Genomic DNA, 20,709 nt, shown 5'->3' with positions numbered 1-20,709 from the left:
AGATATACGCCATAAAACTGGTGTATATCAGTTGGTGTCATGGTCTTACCTGCTTGCTGCTCTCCTTCGTTTGACATGTGCTGGCGGCCATCTTGGGTCCTGGGTTTCTTGTAGCCTTCCACCCTGCGGCTCCTCCTTCCCCTGGGAGGAGCTGGATGCCTAGCTCATATATATAGGAGGTCTGTGGCTTCAGTTCCTTGCTTGGTCCTCTTGTGTTCACATGCTTCTAAGACTGCTGCTGCTTCTGGTTCCTGATCCTGGCTTCGTCTGACTACCCTGCTGGTTCCTGATCCTGGCTTCGTCTGACTACCCTGCTGGTTCCTGATCCTGGCTTCGTCTGACTACCCTGCTGGTTCCTGACCTCTGGCTTCGCAAAGACTCTGCTCGGTTTCACCATCCGTTTGGACTTTTGCTTTACAGCTTTATTTTCAATAAAGCCTTCTTATTTTCATTTATCTCTTGTTGTACGTCTGGTTCATGGTTCCGTGACATTAGGACCAAGCCATGAATTCTGACGGTACAGGGCCATCCTCGCTACCCACGCTGGTTGCCAGACTTGATCAGCAGGATCACCTGTTGGGTCGGTTCGCTGTGGCGTTGCAAACCCTGCTTGAACGCACGGCTCATTTCGCTCCCGTTGCCGATGGGGCGGTTGCCCTACCTCCGCACCGCCCATACGATTGTGCCATAGAGTTACAATCTGGTGCCGTTCCTCCTCGTGGCAAAGTCTATCCACTGTCGGTAGCGGAGAATGAGGCCATGGAGGAGTACGTGAGGGAGGCGCTTTCACGCGGACACATTCGCAAATCTTCGTCCCCGGCAGGGGCTGGATTTTTCTTTGTGAAAAAGAAGGGAGGTGAGTTGAGGCCTTGCATCGATTACAGGGGTCTCAATCGCATCACGATCAAGAACGCTTACCCGATACCCTTGATTTCCGAGCTGTTCGATCGCCTTAAAGGGGCCACGGTCTTTACCAAACTCGACCTGAGGGCGGCATATAACCTGGTAAGGATCAAGGCGGGCGATGAGTGGAAGACCGCGTTTAACACCAGGACCGGTCATTACGAATCCTTGGTTATGCCCTTTGGGTTGTGCAATGCGCCCGCAGTCTTTCAGGAATTCATCAACGATGTTTTCCGTGACCTGTTGCAGCAGTGTGTGGTAGTCTATTTGGATGACATCTTGGTATATTCTGAATCCATGGAGGCCCACATTCTGGATGTCAGACGAGTGTTGCAACGGTTACGAGAGAACAAGCTGTTCGGTAAGCTTGAGAAATGCGAATTTCACCGATCCCAGGTAACCTTCTTAGGTTACATCATTTCCGCTGAGGGGTTCTCCATGGATCCTGAGAAGGTTTCGGCTGTCTTACAGTGGCCCCAGCCCAGTGGTCTTCGTTCCCTGCAGCGCTTTTTGGGCTTCGCCAATTATTATCGGAAGTTCATCAGGGACTTTTCCATGCTGGCCAAGCCTCTCACGGATCTGACCAGGAAGGGCAGTAATTCCCAGGTCTGGCCGCTCGAGGCCATCCGAGCTTTTGAGGCCCTAAAGTCCGCCTTTGTGTCGGCTCCGATTCTGTCGCATCCCAACCCTGGGTTGCCCTTTGTCCTCGAGGTGGACGCGTCTGAGACGGGAGTAGGCGCCCTTCTGTCTCAGCGTAGAACACCAGAGGGTCCTCTGCTTCCTTGTGGGTTTTACTCCCGGAAACTGTCTTCCGCGGAGTGCAACTATCAGATTGGTGACAGGGAGTTATTGGCCATCGTGCAGGCCCTTAAAGAATGGAGGCACTTGCTCGAGGGTTCGGTGGTTCCGGTTCTCATCCTGACGGACCACAAGAATCTGACCTACCTTTCTGAGGCCAAGAGATTGACACCACGTCAGGCCAGATGGGCTCTGTTCTTGTCACGTTTTAATTACGTGGTCTCCTACCTACCCGGTTCCAAGAACATCAGGGCGGATGCCTTATCACGGCAGTACTCCGAGCTGTCCAGGGAGGAGTCGATTCCGACTTCGGTCATACCTCCGAATCAGATCCTGGCCGCCATTCGCACCAGCCTGACCTCTCCCCTGGGTGAGCAGATTTTGGCGGCTCAATCTGGTGCTCCCTCTGGGAGACCCAACGGCAGATGTTTTGTGCCTGAGGAGTTGCGCACTCGGTTGTTGCGAACCTACCATAACTCCAAGACCGCGGGGCATCCTGGAAAGAATCAGCTGTCCTGGGCTGTTTCACGTCTGTTCTGGTGGCCTTCCCTACGTTCCGACATCGCCGCATATGTAGCGGCATGCTCCGTTTGTGCCCAGAGTAAGTCCCCTCGGCACCTTCCGTTGGGCCTTCTGCAACCCATAGCCACCGGGGAGCGCCCATGGTCACACCTGGGGATTGATTTCATTGTGGACCTCCCTGCATCCCGAGGCCATACGGTCATTCTCATGATTGTGGATCGGTTTTCCAAAATGTGCCACTGTGTTCCTCTCAAGAAGTTACCCTCTGCACAAGAGTTGGCCACGATTTTTGCCAGGGAGGTCTTCCGGTTGCACGGTTTGCCTAAGGAGATTGTGTCGGATCGGGGGAGTCAGTTTGTGTCCAGGTTCTGGCGCGCCTTTTGCTCCCAGTTGGGGATTCATCTCTCCTTCTCCTCGGCCTACCACCCTCAGTCCAATGGGGCCGCAGAACGGTCCAATCAGGCCTTGGAGCAATTCCTTCGTTGCTATGTCTCCGATCACCAAGACAATTGGGTTGACCTCCTGCCTTGGGCTGAGTTTGCCAGGAACACGGCGGTGAACTCTTCCTCTGGGACGTCTCCCTTCATGGCCAATTATGGGTTCCAACCTGCCGTGTTACCGGAGGTATTCTCTCGCCAGGATATTCCGGCTGTGGAGGATCACCTTTCCGTCCTACGTGCTTCTTGGGTACAGATCCAGAAGTCCCTTGAGGTCTCTGCGCAGCGCCAGAGATTCCAGGCTGATCGCAGACGAGCGCCTGCTCCTTCCTACCAGGTCGGAGACCGTGTATGGTTGTCCACCCGCAACCTCAACCTTCGAGTGCCCACTCCCAAGCTGGCGCCTCGCTTTGTTGGTCCCTTCCGAGTGCTTCGCAGGGTAAACCCGGTAGCCTATGCCCTTGCGCTTCCTCCTGGCATGCGGATCTCCAACGTGTTTCATGTCTCCCTGTTGAAGCCACTGGTGTGTAATCGTTTCACTTCCTCGGTTCCTCGGCCTCGTCCGGTCCAAGTGGGCAATCGTGAGGAATATGAGGTGAGCAATATCCTGGACTCACGCCTGGTCCGCGGTCGGTTGCAGTTTTTGGTCCATTGGCGTGGTTATGGTCCAGAGGAGCGTTCCTGGGTTCCCTCCGCAGATGTCCATGCTCCTGCCTTGCTCCGAGCCTTCCACGCACGCTTCCCTCAGAAACCGTTTTGTGCTCCGCGGAGGAGGGGCCCTTGAGGGGGAGGTACTGTCATGGTCTTACCTGCTTGCTGCTCTCCTTCGTTTGACATGTGCTGGCGGCCATCTTGGGTCCTGGGTTTCTTGTAGCCTTCCACCCTGCGGCTCCTCCTTCCCCTGGGAGGAGCTGGATGCCTAGCTCATATATATAGGAGGTCTGTGGCTTCAGTTCCTTGCTTGGTCCTCTTGTGTTCACATGCTTCTAAGACTGCTGCTGCTTCTGGTTCCTGATCCTGGCTTCGTCTGACTACCCTGCTGGTTCCTGATCCTGGCTTCGTCTGACTACCCTGCTGGTTCCTGATCCTGGCTTCGTCTGACTACCCTGCTGGTTCCTGACCTCTGGCTTCGCAAAGACTCTGCTCGGTTTCACCATCCGTTTGGACTTTTGCTTTACAGCTTTATTTTCAATAAAGCCTTCTTATTTTCATTTATCTCTTGTTGTACGTCTGGTTCATGGTTCCGTGACAGTTGGTAAATGACTCCCTTGTTCCTTAAATAAAAGAGGTTGCCCACTCACACCTGATTGCCATCCCATTGATTGAAAATACCTGACTCTAATTTCACCCTTAAATTATCTGCAAATCCTAAAGGTTCACAAACTTTTACCACTTACATATTGTATTATTTTCTTCAATAAATAAATACATTTTTTTACTCATTTGTCTGATTTGGTTGTCTTTATCTACTTTTAGGACTTGTGTGAAAATCTGATGTAGTTACCCGTTAAATATATGCAGAAAGACAGAAATTTCAGGCGGGTTCACAAACGTTTAAGCACCGCTGTATACAACCTATAATAGGGAAAGGGAAGGTGGCAAATAACAAATAACATTGGTGACAGACAGTATTTGTTGTACACTGCTCAAAAAAATAAAGGGAACACAAAAATAACACATCCTAGATCTGAGTTACCGTAATTAAATATTCTTCTGAAATACTTTGTTCTTTACATAGTTGAATGTGCTGACAACAAAATCACACAAAAATTTTAAAATGGAAATCAAATTTTTTAACCCATGGAGGTCTGGATTTGGAGTCACACTCAAAATTAAAGTGGAAAAACACACTACAGGCTGATCCAACTTTGATGTAATGTCCTTAAAACAAGTCAAAATGAGGCTCAGTAGTGTGTGTGGCCTCCACGTGCCTGTATGACCTCCCTACAACGCCTGTGCATGCTCCTGATGAGGTGGCGGACGGTCTCCTGAGGGATCTCCTCCCACACCTGGACTAAAGCATCTGCCAACTCCTGGACAGTCTGTGGTGCAACGTGACGTTGGTGGATAGAGCGAGACATGATGTCCCAGATGTGCTCAATTGAATTCAGGTCTGGGGAACAGGCGGGCCAGTCCATAGCATCAATGCCATCGTCTTGCAGGAACTGCTGACACACTCCAGCCACATGAGGTCTAGCATTGTCTTGCATTAGGAGGAACCCAGGGCCAACCGCACCAGCATATGGTCTCACAAGGGGTCTGAGGATCTCATCTCGGTACCTAATGGCAGTCAGGCTACCTCTGGCGAGCACATGGAGGGCTGTGCGGCCCTCCAAAGAAATGCCACCCCACACCATTACTGACCCAATGCCAAACCGGTCATGCTGGAGGATGTTGCAGGCAGCAGAACGTTCTCCACGGCGTCTTCAGACTCTGTCACGTCTGTCACATGTGCTCAGTTTGAACCTGCTTTCATCTGTGAAGAGCACAGGGCGCCAGTGGCGTATTTGCCAATCTTGGTGTTCTCTGGCAAATGCCAAACGTCCTGCACGGTGTTGGGTTGTAAGCACAACCCCCACCTGTGGACGTCGAGCCCTCATATCACCCTCATGGAGTCTGTTTCTGACCGTTTGAGCAGACACATGCAGATTTGTGGCCTGCTGGAGGTCATTTTGCAGGGCTCTGGCAGTGCTCCTCCTGTTCTTCCTTGCACAAAGGCGGAGGTAGAGGTCCTGCTGCTGGGTTGTTGCCCTCCTACGGCCTCCTCCACGTCTCCTGATGTACTGGCCTGTCTCCTGGTAGCGCCTCCATGATCTGGACACTACGCTGACAGACACAGCAAACCTTCTTGCCACAGCTCGCATTGATGTGCCATCCTGAATAAGCTGCACTACCTGAACCACTTGTGTGGATTGTAGACTCCGTCTCATGCTACCACTAGAGTGAAAGCACCGCCAGCATTCAAAAGTGACCAAAACATCAGCCAGGAAGCATAGGAACAGAGAAGGGGTCTGGGGTCACCACCTGCAGAACCACTCCTTTATTGGGGGTGTCTTGCTAATTGCCTATAATTTCCACCTGTTGTCTATCCCATTTGCACAACAGCATGTGAAATTGATTGTCACTCAGTGTTGCTTCCTAAGTGGACGGTTTGATTTCACAGAAGTGTGATTGACTTGGAGTTACATTGTGGTGTTTAAGTGTTCCCTTTATTTTTTTGAGCAGTGTATATAGATAGAAAGAAAGTCCAGAGGAGTGCACAGGAATATGTGAGAGCATTCTACCTTCAGCTTGTTTATCTTTTATCTTTTACACTACCCTGGAGAGAATTGGGTTTGATTGACTGTTAGGAATAAGGTTCAAAAAGGGACAAAAGGAGACCATTTAGATATATGTTGCTCAAAATCTTCTTATAAGAACATTGTCAAAATACAGTATGCAACAGATATTTTATCATTTCTGTTCTGACCTGTAACTTCTTTGAAGACAGCAGTGAACAAGAAGCTCTAATTTCTCAGAAGGCCATGAAGAAAACAATGACAAACTCCTGAAAGGAAAAAAAACATACCGTAATTGCGAAATGTATATAAAATCATGTAAAATAAAACTGAACAATTCACACAGCAAAGAACAATTTAGATCATCTATATGGGTCTGCCTGTACTAGCAAACAATGGATGATCACTCATATCATGTGCTTTGGTTATTCGCATATTATTAAAAGAATTATCCCACGAAAAGTGTTACTATGCAATTAATATTTTTTATTTTTATGTACATTTTCCTCTCTGGTAGCACCCCCTGCTGTCTATCCTTCTGTTCTACCGTCTCCTGCATTCAATGCTAGACTAACATGTCATAAACATAACAGTACCTCCCTGCTCCCTCTCTTTAGTGCTAGTATAGAGATCTCATAGTGAAGCAGGTGAAGTGGTCCAGACACTTTTCATTCATTAATCCCTACTTCTAAATTCATAGACATTAGTGTTAAGGGAAGCATTCGAAGCAGAATTTGGTCCAAAGTTTAGGAAAACTTTGATTCTAATTTCCTATTGTGATAACAATTCCGTTTTTCCTGAAATGCATGTGTTACAAAGTGAAAGTAAGAATGCCAGGAACGCGAGATCACCCTCATCCCGTGCAGTGTCCGCCATTGTCCTGTGAGCTGAGCATAGGGAGAGACATGGCAAGCGCTCATGTGCTAGGGACAGTATTACTGAAAATGATTAATAGAAGAATATTGGAGAGGAAGAGTGCAGGGAGAGCGCAAGGAGACTACAGGGAGAATGCAGGGAGAGCGCAGGGAGACTACAGGGAAAATGCAGGAAGACTTATTCTGCGTCAGTTTTATTTATTTATTTATTCCTACATTTCCTTATTTCTACATCAGCTATAAAGTAAGATATGTAATTTAACACAAATAAGATGGAAGCCTTTATTATTCCAGTGCCAGCGTGCCACTCAATACCATCCAGTCTGCACCCCTTAGGGGGGCCAGGTCTTAATGATGACCATCCTCATCTTTTGCTGGCTTTACTTCTTTCAAATCATCCTTCAAAGTCTCCATGTCCTAGAAAAGTCAGCAAGATGAAGAGAGAGGAGGAGCTGGATGTTCCTGATGACATATTCTCATTTATATTAGATGATGGAAAATGTGGAAAAACAGATGGTAGAAGAAGGGCTCCCACCTGTAGGGCAGGAGAGCGCTGAGGTTGAAGAAGTGGGTATGCCAGAGCTGATTACTATTCTGTGTTTACTGAGTGTCAAATAAGCTGCAGGAGATTGCAGGCAAGAACAGCAACAATATGTATATTGTCCCCACAACCTAACCAGCCAAACCCCATACCAGCAATAACCTCTGTTTAAAGGTGCTGCGCTGCCATTAATAATGAAGGACTATAAAGTGCAGTTTCCATTATATATGATAGGCAGCTGCAGGCTAATTGGCTGCGTGGTTCTTGACTGCAGGATGGCCACAACTCGCCTGCAGCACGGCCGCTCTGTGTGGCCATCCCCTATGGCAGAGTGGCCTGGGTATACCTGATTTATAGCAATTTGTGACAAATTAATTTGAAACGAATCGAATTTCTTGGCTAACTTCTGGGAAGTTGCCGATTTGAATTTTTCAAAACTTTGCTATTTCTAATAGAAATATATAGTTATATCTCTCTAGACAGTGGAGAAGGAAACTGTGGGGCATTACATACCATATGGATCTCTGGGGCTATTTGTGAGAGACTATTTTCTATGCAGTGGAGAAAGGGGTTAAAATGAGCTAAATTGCAATGCATCCTGAGAGATGCAGGCACTTGAAGAGTTGCTGCCCACCCACAGAAAGGAAAGAAGTCATCCAAATATGTAAGTAAAATCCAATTTCAAATTTGTGGGTTAACCCCTTTAAAATAGAATACATAGCTGCTATTACTAATTGAGCAAATTTCCAATATTGTTATCAATCATAAAAGACTATATAAAATAAAAATGTCACCTGGAAGGGGGGGGGGGGCGAGGTAGGTAGAAGTAAGAAGGAAAGTAGGACATTCTTGCAGAACTCCTTTTGCTAGTTCTTGGAATATCGAACATGTAAGAGGTTAAAACAACCTCAGATACCTAGAGTCTCACTTCAGTTTTCACAGAACACCTTCCATTCCAAGAACCTCTATAAATACTGCATTTTCTGACAATATGTGTACAAATAAAACTTACTATTAAATTATAAAAGCTCATTGTGTACACTGTGGGTAATCCAGTATGGAGAAAATATTATTACAAATGCATATTGCAGTGCTCGGATGGAAGAGCTGAAGCCCTTGTTAGTAAAATACACTTAAAATCAAATTTGTCTCGAAAAATTCTCTCAAGCATAAAATAACACACATATGGCAAAAAATTGTATTACAGGTATGGATTTTATGTGGAATAAACTATATTATTGCTGTCACCTCTGTCATTAGTCAGTCTCTAATGATATAATCAGGCGGCTGCTGGCTTTTTTTACTCTGCCAAACCTTTTCACTTGATTAGAGGGCATTATGCTGCCACCTAGTGTTCATTTTAGGATAAATGCAGAAAGTACATTAGTTTGTAGTAGCCGTGAGAAAATGACTAGCTGGGTTTCAATAGTCAGTTTTTTATTTCTATCTGCCTTGTTAGGCTGCGTTTACCATCACCGTTTAGATTTCCATTCTTTCGTTTATTTAGACGGAAAAAAGTCCCACATGCAGTACTTTTGTTCCGTCTAGAAAAACGTATCTCAGACAAAAATGGCTCAAATGGATGCCAACTGATGCAACAGGATCCGTTTTTTTTTTTCTCTTCTTCTGACGGATCAGAAGAATGGAAAACTAAAGGGTGATGTGAACTCAGCCTTATTCAGAATCTGCAGCATGATGTTAAATGTAGGGTGGAATTGCTTTATCATATATTGTCCCTGTTATCATTATTATGTTATTATTAAAGCGGATTTGTCATCTCTCCTGACATGTCTGTTTAGTAAACACTTGTATAAAAAAAAAAAAAAAAAGGTCAAAGTGCTGCCAAAGGAATAACAGTAAAAAAACAATGCAGTTCGATGCAGAACTTGCATCTTCATTAAGCCATACAAACAAATGGTACTTACTGTAGATGTTATAATAGGGGAATAGGAGAAGAAAAAGGCACCAAACCACAAGATGCCTTTTGACCTCAGACGGAAGACAAATAGAGATAAATAAAACAATTTATGATAAAAATGAGAATTAAATGCATGATGACAAATGAAAAGCAAATATAATACAGACTATATACATAAGGAAATTAATTAATATTACAACTGATACATAGCATAATCAGTGGCAAAGCCCCACCACCACCACTTTGACTGACAGGTCCCGGCAGTGAAGACACACTCAGGCCAGGCCCTGAAATCTCAATGTTGCTTATTCGTTTCACTGTTCAGCACAGGCACAGTACAGAATCCATTGGCCATACAATCCTGCACTATACAGTGAAGAGAACGAGCAATCGCGAGACTTCAGAGTCAGGCCTGAGTGATTCTTTACTATCTGGCCCTGAAGTGGTGGGGATGTGGCTGGGATGGCTATCTGCAGATTGGCTGGCTGCATGGCATTATAGGTGATCTAGTGTTGCCGGGGTGTTTCCGCTACAGTTTCGCTTTGTAACTCGTACAGACGTCATTTTAGGAAAACCTGATTCGTTGCCATAAAGCGCGAGAAAATTCGGATTCGTTACGAATCATAGTTTTCCTAAACTTCGGACTGAATTCCGCTTTAAATGTTAAATTGTTCACCAGTAATAGTGGATACAAAGCTAGTAGCCCTATGGAATATGTTGCAGTCAACGATCAATTCTACATTTGTATACCCCCTTCAGCTCAGAAACCAGATGGTGAACAACTGGATTGGATCTCCGGAATATGTAGGGGGTGAGGATGTCCTGCAGGGTAATAGAGCCTCTAAGGATGAGGGCTGGCCTAGTCAGTATGTGGTCTCTTAAATAAGGGTAACTAAAGAATACATGCCACTGGGATTGCAGGATGTTTCTTGGGTCACTATAGCCAATATTATCCTGACGTAGTCTCTGTTTTTGATTCTAGGCTTTATTAAATGCTTGCTTAATATGTTTTTTGTGATAATTCTTGTCTTTAAAATGTGCATTGGGTATTTTGGCTTGTTATGCAAAAGTTGCAGGGTAGGGAGGTATTATTACCGCTTTGCAGAGGTTTGGCGTCACCTCATCAGGAATATGCAGTCCAGTTCTGGGCACCAGTTTCATAGAAAGGATTCCCTAGAGCCGGAAAAAGTACAACAAAGAGCAACTAAACTGATGAGGGGCATGGAGGTCTTAGTTGGAGGTCCTATCACCCTTAGGAACATCCTGGCCAGCAGATTGCAGAGATCCAAACCAGTTGTTCACCATCTGTTTCCCATGCTGAGCTGAAGCATACAAATGTGAAATTTCACATTGCCTTTGTTGGTGAACAATTTAACATTATATGTTTCCTCAACTGCAGTATTGATTATGTAATTTATTTATTGCAATGGACACAGTATTCAATCACTAAGATGCAGAATGAATGCAAATGAATGGCCACCGTTCTGATGTCCATAACAGGCACCAAAAACATAGTGAAAAGCATCTACCAACCTATTTATAAGTCACCTACTATAAGTCACAAAGTATGCCGTATGCCATATTTGCGCCAAAATTTGTGACTTTTTTAGTGACAAGGAAATGGGCGTGGCATAGCAGGAGGGACAGTGCCTATTACTGCACTCCGGATTTACTATAACTCTGAAGATGGAGTAAGTTATAGGTCAAGTCTACACCAAACCCTAGCTGGCGTAGACTTGAGTTTCATGGAGTGCCAGAGAGGCATCTGCATCTTAATAAGTTATGCACATCTCACTCCAGCTCAGGGGAATCAAGACTGGTGTATGAGAACAAATGTGACACAGTGTGTCCTGAGATTGTGCTCAAGTGAATGTCTGTAAGTTCTGGGACATTGCTATGACTCATATTGAACAAATACCTGCTACTATTCCCAATAGGTACCTAAAATGACAGCAGCGTAAATTCTTTAACGATTTAACTATCCTTTCTAAAGAAAAGAGTTTACAAAAAAAGTTTGCATAATGGCTGTGCTTCTTTGTGCAATCATAACTGTGAAAGAACAGTTATGCCTGGGCTTCCCTAAAGTTCAGCCATATTATTACCTGTTTCAGCTGTAAAGCTAGATGCATTTCTCTCAGAAGCAGGCTGTGTCTCCCTTCTTCTACTACTGTGAGCTGTGTGCAGTGACCTCACTTCCCTTACTTCTATTTTTGCTTTCTTCTAGGGAGCTCAGAAAGATGATAAGGGGGGGATAAATCACACTTACAGAAAGGTAAGAGGCTCCTGTGATGGTCAGAAGCAATGTAGAAGCAGTTTTATCAGGCTCATGATCTCAGCTAGTTCTGATACGCCCCCAGTTCTTCTCAGTTATCTTCTGAGTCTCTGTTACCAGTGATGGATCTTGCCTGATAACAGGCAGTGGACTGCAACTTAGGTGGAAGTGAGACCCCTAGTGGCCATGACTTTACAGCTGTTTTCAGGTGGATAGAAGCATATTTTTTAAATGAAGTGATTTAGAAATATGCTAGTTCTCTATTAAATGAAATGAAATTGTGTGAAAGTACAGCAACTCTTTTAATCTATAAAACTACTACATATTAGGGCTCTTTCAGACAGCCGTATGCTGTCCGCCAAAATGTGGATCAGTTTTTTTGAAGACATTTCAGCATGTCCGCAAAAAAAACGATAGCATTCCGTATTTTTGCGGCCCCATAGACTTTAAAGGGGCCATGTCCTGATTTTCACTGACAAGAATAGGACATGTTTCATTTGTTTTGCGGAGCCATGGAATAGAAGCGGCCCCGCAACAAATATGGAGCATGTCCTACTCTTGTCCGCGGTTGTGGACAAGAATAGGCATTCTCTATATAGCACCGGCCATATGCAGTCCGCAAAATGCGGAACGCACACGGCCGGTATCCGTGTTTTGCGGATCCGCAATTTGCAGACCGCAAAACACTTACGATCATGTGAATGCAACCTTAGTCTGAGTATATCGGCTTAAGGACCTAGGATGAGAATGCTTGTCCTAAATGGCCGGTACTTTGCTCCCCAGGACAAGCATTCTCGTCCTGCGGTCCTTTCTCCCCCCCTTGTGCTCTGCTGCGATCAGCAGCACGGATCCGGCATCGGTGATAATGAAAAATTTAAAGTTTCAAGTAAAAAAAAAATGCGTCCTTTTCCAAAAATAAAGTAAATTATTTTTTTTTTAAATAGGGAAAAAATTAAAAGAAGACATATTAGGTATCGACACGTCTGTAGCGACCGGTTATATAAAAATATCACATGACCTAACCCCTCAGATGAACACCATCAAAAAATAAAATAAAAACTGTGCTAAAAAACATTTTTTGGTCACATTACATCACTAAAAGTGCAACACCAAGCGATCAAAAAGGAGTATGCCCCCCAAAGTAGTACAATCTCACCTCATCCCGCAAAAAATGAGCCCCTACCTAAGACAATCGCCCAAAAAATCTAAAAACTATGGCTCAGACTATGGAGACACTAAAACATGCTCTTTTTTTGACATATTAGGTATTGCCGCGTCCGTAACAACCTGCTCTATAAATAAAACAAAAACTGTGTCAATCCCGCAAAAATGATACCCTAACTAAGACAATCGCCCAAAAAATACAAAAACTATGGCTCTCAGACTATGGAGACCCTAAAACATGATTTTATTTTTTGTTTCAAAAATGATATTATTGTGTAAAACTAAATAAAATAAATCATACGTATTAGGTATTGCCACGTCCGTAACAACCTGCTCTATAAAAATATCACATGACCTAACCCTTTCAGATGAACACCGTGAAAAAAAAAAAAAAGTGTCAAAAAGCCATTTTTTTGTCAACTTACATCACAAAAAGTGTAATACCAAGCGATCAAAAAGTCAAACGCACCACAAAATAGTGCCCATCAAACCGTAATCTCATCCTGCCAAAAATGAGGTCCTACCTAAGACAATCTCCCCAAAAAAAACTAGGGCTCTCAGAATATGGAGACACTGAAACATGTTTTTTTTTTTATTCAAAAAGGCTGTTATTGTGTAAAACATAAATTAATAAAAAAAAGTATACATATTATGTGACGCCACGTCCGTAAGAACCTGCTGTATAAAAATATCACATGACCTAACCCCTCAGGTGAACACCGTAAAAAAAAATAATAGTAAAAAGTGTGTCAAAAAAGCATCATTTTATACTGAAAGAAATTTCACCCTACATAAGTCACGCAAAAAAAAAAAAACGATGGCTTGCAGAATATGGAGACACAAAAAATGCTTTATTATGTAAAACTGAAACAAACAACCAAAAAAGTAGTCATATTTGGTATTGTCGTATCCGTAACAACCTGCTCTATAAAAATAGCACATGATCTAACCTGTCAGATGAACATTGTATATAACAAAAAAAACTGTGCCAAAACAGCAATTTTTTGTTAACTTGCCTCACAAAAAGTGTAATATAGAGCAACCAAAAATCATATGTACCCTAAAATAGTACCAACAAAACTGCCACCTTATCCCGTAGTTTCCAAAATGGGGTCTTTTTTTGGAGTTTTTACTCTAGGGGTGCATCAGGGGGTCTTCAAATGTGACACGGCAGCTTAAAATGATACCAGTGAAATCTGCCTTCCAAAAACCATATGGCGTTTGTCTCCTTCTGCACCCTGCTGTGTGCCCGTACAGCAGTTTACGACCACATATTGGGTATTTCTGTAAACTACAGAATCAGGGCAATATATATTGAGTTTTGTTTGGCTGTTAACCCTTGCTCTGTTAGTGGAAAAAATGGATTAAAATGGAAAATCTGCCAAAAAAGTGAAATTCTGAAATTTCTTCTACCTAATATGTGTACTTTTTTTTATTTGTTTAAGTTTTACACAATAACAGCATTTTTGAATTTAAAAAAAATCATGTTCTAGTGTCACCATATTCTGAGAGCCATAGTTTTTAACTTTTTATGCGATTATCTTAGATAGGCTCTCTTTTTTTGCGGGATGAGATGATGGTTTGATTGGTATGATTTTGGGGTGCGTATGACTTTTTGATCGATTGGTATTACACTTTTTGTAATGTAAGGCGACAAAAAAATTGCTTTTTTGACACACTTTTTTTTTTTTTTTACAGTGTTCACTTGAGGGGTTAGGTAATGTGATATTTTTATACAGCAGGTTCTTACAGATGTGGCGATACCTAATATGTATACTTTTTTATTTATTCATGTTTTACACAATAATATCATTTTTGAAACAAAAAAAATCATGTTTTTTTATTTTTTGGGCGATTGTCTTAGTTAGGTTATCATTTTTTGGGGATGAGATGACGGTTTGATTGGCACTATTTTGGGGTGCATATGACTTTTTTGATCGCTTGCTATTACACTTTTTGTGATGTAAGGTGACAAAAAAATGTTTTTTTAGCACAGTTTTTATTTTATTTTTTGGACGGTGTTCATCTGAGGGGTTAGGTCATGTGATCTTTATATAGAGCCAGTCGATACGGACGCTTCCATACCTAGAATGTCTACTTTTTTACTTTATTTGGGGAAAAGGACACTTTTTTTACTTAAAACTTTTCATTTCTTTATAATAAAAAACTATTTTTTTTCACTTTTTTTTTACTGTTTATATTTGTCCCACTGTGGGACTTCAGCTTTTCAAGGTTTGATCCCTGTTTCAATTCAGTACAATACATTCTGAACTGTCAGCGTCTTACACAGTAAGACGCTGACAGTTGCCTAGGAGACCCAGCCCTTAGGCTGAATCTCCTGGGCTTCCATAGCTGGCAGGCCCCGATGCCTGTGTAAGGCATCGGGGCTGCCATGGCAACCATCAGGTTCTCACCACCGCAGCGCGGGGACCCGATGGCTAAGGGGGATAAGGAGCGCAAACCTCCCATATGTCGCGGTCAGCGCTGACCGATGCTGGTGGATGATCGCAGCAGCGCACATGAGGGGGAGGAAGGAACGCAGGACGAGAATGCTTGTCCTGGGGCGCAAAGTGACGGAGATTTACGACGAGCAGTCTCGTCCTGGGTCGTTAAGCAGTTAAGGTGATATAAACACTGTAACTGATTGTTTATAAACAATGTGGTGTAGTATTTACAAATAAACTGCTTCTCAATTACATATTGTTTTCTCCACTGATTAGGCTGTGTATCAGATGTAATATTAATTAATTGTCTTATGTACTGTATATGGTATATGTATCATATTTCCTTTTAATTATTTCTCATTATGCTTTAATTTTTTTAAATCATGAATTGTTTCATCTGTTTATCTCTACCTGTATGCAGCCTGAGGTCAAGGGGTATCTTGTTGTTTGGTACCCTTTATCATCTCCTGTGCTGGAAGAAATATGAAATTAGAGTTCCAGGAGCCACATAGGGTAGTACAATTATGACAGAGACAGTTTAAATGATTGAGCTATAGGTATTGCTTTCACCTTCTTTGGTTATAAACAGTTACAACCACTGTAAGCGCATATAGATAATGAATGAAGTAGGATGGCAGCCGGTGGTAAATTCTCATCAGGGATAAGCTGGACGTTAGTCGAATGTTAGCAGAAGTTGGGACACAGAAGTGTCCTGGATCAAAAGAAAAGAAACATGCGCCAGATTCTTTAAATGACTTACAGCAGATATAAAAAGTCTACACACCCCTGTTAAAATGTCAGGTTTCTGTGATGTAAAAAAAAATTAGACAAAGATAAATCATTTCAGAACTTTATCCACCTTTAATGTGACCTATAAACTGTACCACTCAACTGAAAAACAAATTGAAATCTTTTAGGTGGACGGAAGAAAAATAAATAATTACGGTAATAATGTGGTTGCATAAGTGTGCTGGGGATGTATCTGTGTTCAGAATTAAGCAATCACATTCAAAATCATGTTAAATAGTAGCATACATCTGCCATCATTTAAAGTGCCTCTGATTAACCCCAAATAAAGTTCAGCTGCTCTAGTTGGTCTTTCCTGAAATTTTCTTAGTCGCATCCCACAGCAAAAGCCATGGTCCACAGAGAGCTTCCAAATAGGGTTGAGCGAACCCGAACTGTAAAGTTCAGGTTCGTAACGAACTTTTCGATGTTCAGCACCCGAACCCGAACATTTCAGTAAAAGTTCGGGTTCGGGTTCGGTGTTCGGGTAATATTAATATACCATCGGATCGGAGTTTTCTCCAATCCGATGGTATATTTTAATTTGAAGCGTCCCCATCACCATGGGAACGCCTCTATGTTAGAATATACCATCGGATTTGAGTTAGATTGTGAAAACTCTGATCCGACAGTATATTCTAACACAGAGGCGTTCCCATAGTGATGGGAACGCTTTAAGTTAGAATATACTGAGAACTGTGGACATAACGGCCCCCTGCTGCCTGGCAGCACCCGATCTCTTACAGGGGGCTGTGATCCGCACAATTAATCCCTCAGGTGGGCACCTGAGGGGTTAATTGTGCGGATCACAGCCCCCTGTGGGAGATCAGGTGCTGCCAGGAAGCAGGGGGCCAGACCACCCTCCCTCCTCAGTATTAAAATCAAGGTGGCCAATGCAGAACCCCCGCCCTCCCTCCCCAGTATTAAAATCATTGGTGGCCAGTGCGCCCCCCCTCCCTATTAAAATCATTGGTGGCTAGTGCGGCCCCCCACCCCCTTGGTGGCTAGTGCGGCCCCGCTACTGCAGTCCTGGCTGCCATGGTTACTTAGCACTTTTAGTAGCATTATACAGAAAGAGAAAGAGATTTTAAAAAGTTGCTCAAGAAACATATGGTGAATTGACAGGATCACTACAATAAAATTGAAAATCACCCCCCTCATCATTGGTGGCCAGTGCGGCCTCCCCTCCCCCCCCCCCCCACACTAATTAAAATCACCTTCCCCCATCATTGGTGACAGCGGAGAGTTCCGATCGGAGTCCCAGTTTAATTGCTGGGGCTCCGATCGGTAACCATGGCAACCAGGACGCTACTGCAGTCCTGGTTGCCATAGTTACTTAGCAATTTTAGAAGCATTATACTTACCTTCGCTGTCTGTGGCCGGCCGGCGCTCCTCCTACTGGTAAGTGAAAGGTCTGTGCGGCGCTTATAGCACAGACCTGTCACTTACCAGTAGGAGGAGCGCCCGGCCGGCCACAGACAGCGCACGTAAGTATAATGCTGCTTAAACTGGGACTCCGATCGGAACTGCCGCTCCGCTGTCACCAATGATGGGGGGGGGAAGGGGGTTGTTAACCTGTGGCCACTGCCACCAATGATTTTAATTAGGGGTGGGGGGGGCGGAGAGGGGAGGCCACACTGTACACCAATGATTTTAATAGGGGGGGCCGCACTAACCACCAATGATTTGAATAGGGGGGGTGGGGGTGGGAGGGCCGCGCTGGCCACCAATGATTTTAATACTGGGGAGGGGGAGAGGGAGGGGGGGCCGCACTGGCCACCAATGATTTAAATACTGGGGAGGGGGGTCTGGCCCCTGCTGCCTGACAGCACCCGATCTCTTACAGGGGGCTGAGATCCGCACAATTAACCCCTCAAGTGCAGCACCCGAGGGGTTAATTGTGCGGATCACAGTTATGTACACAGTTCTTAGTATATTCTATCTTAAAGCGTCCCCATCACCATGGGAACGCCTTTGTGTTAGAATATACTGTCGGATCTGAGTTTTCACAAACTCAGATCTAAAAAAGCTAATACTATTATTTTCCGTTATAACCATGTTATACCGGAAAATAATAAAGTGAAGTTCGGATCCCCATTGACTTCAATGGGGTTCGTGTTCGGGTCCAAGTTCGGATCAACAATATAACAAAACAATAACGAACACAGGTGCACTCTGCAGTAATACTAAATCCTCAAACTGATTTTAAAATTGAGAGATTAGTCAACATGTCCCACGGTGTAGAACATGTCTTAAGCCCGGACACCGCGACAAGGTTTCTCAAGTAGCCCGGGACCCTACACTCTCCAACCTGAGCCATATGGGCAAGTTCGGATCAAGTTCGAGTCCCGAACCCGAACTTTTTTTTAAAGTTCGGCCGAACTCCCCGAACATCTAGGTGTTCGCTCAACTCTACTTCCAAAGCATCAGAGGGATCTCATTGTTAAGAGGTATCAGTCAGGAGAAGGGTACAAAAGAATTTCCATTAGATATACCATGGAACACAGTGAAGAGAGTCATCATCAAGTGAAGAAAATATGGCACAACAGTGACATTACCAAGAACTGGAAGTCCCTCCAAAATTGATGAAAAGACGAGAAGAAAACTGGTCTGGGAGGCTACCAAGAGGCCTACAGCAACATTAAAGGAGCTGCAGGAATATCTGGCAAGTACTGGCTGTGTGGTACATGGGACAACAATCTTCCTTATTCTTCATATGTCTGGGCTATGGGGTAGAGTGGCAAGACGAAAGCCTTTTCTTACGAGGAAAAACATCCAAGCCAGGCTACATTTTGCAAAATGGAGCATGTGATTGGAGCATGTGATCTTACGTCACCAAAGGTCCTTTAGCCCATAGTTCATCTTTTGAAAAATAAAGAAGAGACCGGGACTTACGCGAACAAACGGAGAAGGTGAGTTAAATTTATTTTATTTTTTTTAACCCTCAACTGATCACTTACTATGCATTCTGTTTTCAGAATGCTATTATTTTCCCTTATAACCATGTTATAAGGGAAAATAATACAGTGTATAGACTGTAACCTAGCAACCATGCGTAAAAAATCGCACAGCATCCGCACTTGCTTGCGGATGCTTGCGATTTTCACGCAACCCCATTCACTTCTATGGGGCCTGCGTTGCGTGAAAAACGCAGAATATAGAGCATGCTGCGATTTTCACGCAACGCACAAGTGACGCGTGAAAATCACCGCTCATCTGAACAGCCCCACAGAAATGAATGGGTCAGGATTCAGTGCGGGTGCAATACGTTCACCTACCGCATTGCAACCGCGCGGAATACTCGCCCGTGTGAACGCAGCCTAAAGGTTTGCCCTATGAGCATGTCTGGGTGGGGGGCTGGTTGAACGGACTGGCTTTCACCATTGCTGCTGAAGTCTGCTAAAGCAACAAAAAGGACACTGAGTTTATTTTAAATTGTGTCGTGTGGCTGGTAGTAGGCCGCCCGTATAGAAAGGGTAATTATATGTTTAGTTAGTGCTCAGCCGAGCAGGAATTTATTTTGTATCTTTGCCTGAATGTAAAGGCCTTATATTTTGCTTGTGGATAAGAATAAAGAAAACAGGCTAATTCCTGTGTGAACTGTGCCATTGTGTCACTGTCTCTGACTGCTGTGCCTACCCCTATTGAGCTGACCCCCACACAGGTCAGAGAATAAAAATTGTTGTGGGAGTGCTTCTTTAAAAGAAATAAATGCTTGAAATAGATCACTCTGTATGTAATGCATCTACATAATATATGAGTTGAATTGAATTACTGAAATACATAAACTTTTCGAGGATATTATAATTTATTGAGATACACATATAATAATTTTTGAGATCATTGCATATCTGCCTACAAACTTGGTACCCAAACCAATATGCACATTTTATACATTACATAGACTCAATTTTATTTATTATTCATCCATCCATTGTAACTTTTTATCATTCATCTTAAAAACATTTCATTTTATTTTTTTATCACAATTTTTTCCTTTATTTATTGTTACTTCTAAATATTCATCTATTATATGTCCACTTTCTCAATATACCTGTCAGCAAGCGTCCTTTGTCACCTAGCAACTCGGCAAACCCGCTCTTAGGGCCAGTTCACAAAGAGTTTTTTGCAGCTGATTTTGTACTGTTTCTGCCTAAAAATCTGCTCCAAAAAACACCTCTAAACAGCCTCCCATTCCTTTCAATACATTCATTACACGTGTAAAAAAGAAACATGGAAAAAAGAAGCAGCATGTCCTATCTTGAGGCAGAATCAGCGCTGAATATTCCATTGAAATGAATGGGAAGCAGAAAAAAATCTGCTCCATGTCCATGCTTTATTTGTGCATTTCCACACGTTTTTTGGCGCATATCTGCTTCAAAAATCTTAAGCTGAAAATTCAGCTTTGTATTGAACCCACTGATTAAAAAAAGCCGCATTAAAAAATCGTGTCAAAAAATGCCCGAAAAAATGTTAGCATACAAGGTTTGTATTGTATAAGCAACAACCACTGTATGGCATTGCTATATGCCTAGTATATTGTATGGTCACTAGATGGCAGTTTGTGTAACTTCCTGTTTGTCAGTTGTTCAATAAAGTTCAGTTAGTGCTCGTGCAGTTACCGAGCAGAGGTCAGTTAGACCTGAAAGACTGTCTGCCTGTCATTTGTTTAGCCTCAGAAAGTATTTCTAACAAAAAACATGTTTTTTCGCGCTGAAAAAAAACACGTGGATTCTGTGCTGATTTTTTAAGCATGTTTATCAAAATCAGT

At 43.5% G+C, this 20,709-nt stretch overlaps 1 protein-coding gene across 1 annotated transcript in view; it reads right to left on the bottom strand.

The window, feature by feature from the left end:
- The window catches only part of LOC120991019, a 128,510-nt gene that overhangs the window by 70,451 nt on the left and 37,350 nt on the right, over positions 1-20,709 (bottom strand). Inside the window, exon 9 of the mRNA XM_040419908.1 lies at positions 6,130-6,207. Coding sequence (XP_040275842.1) covers positions 6,130-6,207 — 78 coding nt within the window. The remainder of the gene's footprint in view (positions 1-6,129; positions 6,208-20,709) is intronic.

This window comes from Bufo bufo, chromosome 2, assembly GCF_905171765.1.
Source record: "Bufo bufo chromosome 2, aBufBuf1.1, whole genome shotgun sequence".
Classification (NCBI taxonomy): domain Eukaryota; kingdom Metazoa; phylum Chordata; class Amphibia; order Anura; family Bufonidae; genus Bufo; species Bufo bufo.
Note: the sequence above shows the minus strand (reverse complement) of the source record. Positions and strands in the feature narration are given on the sequence as shown.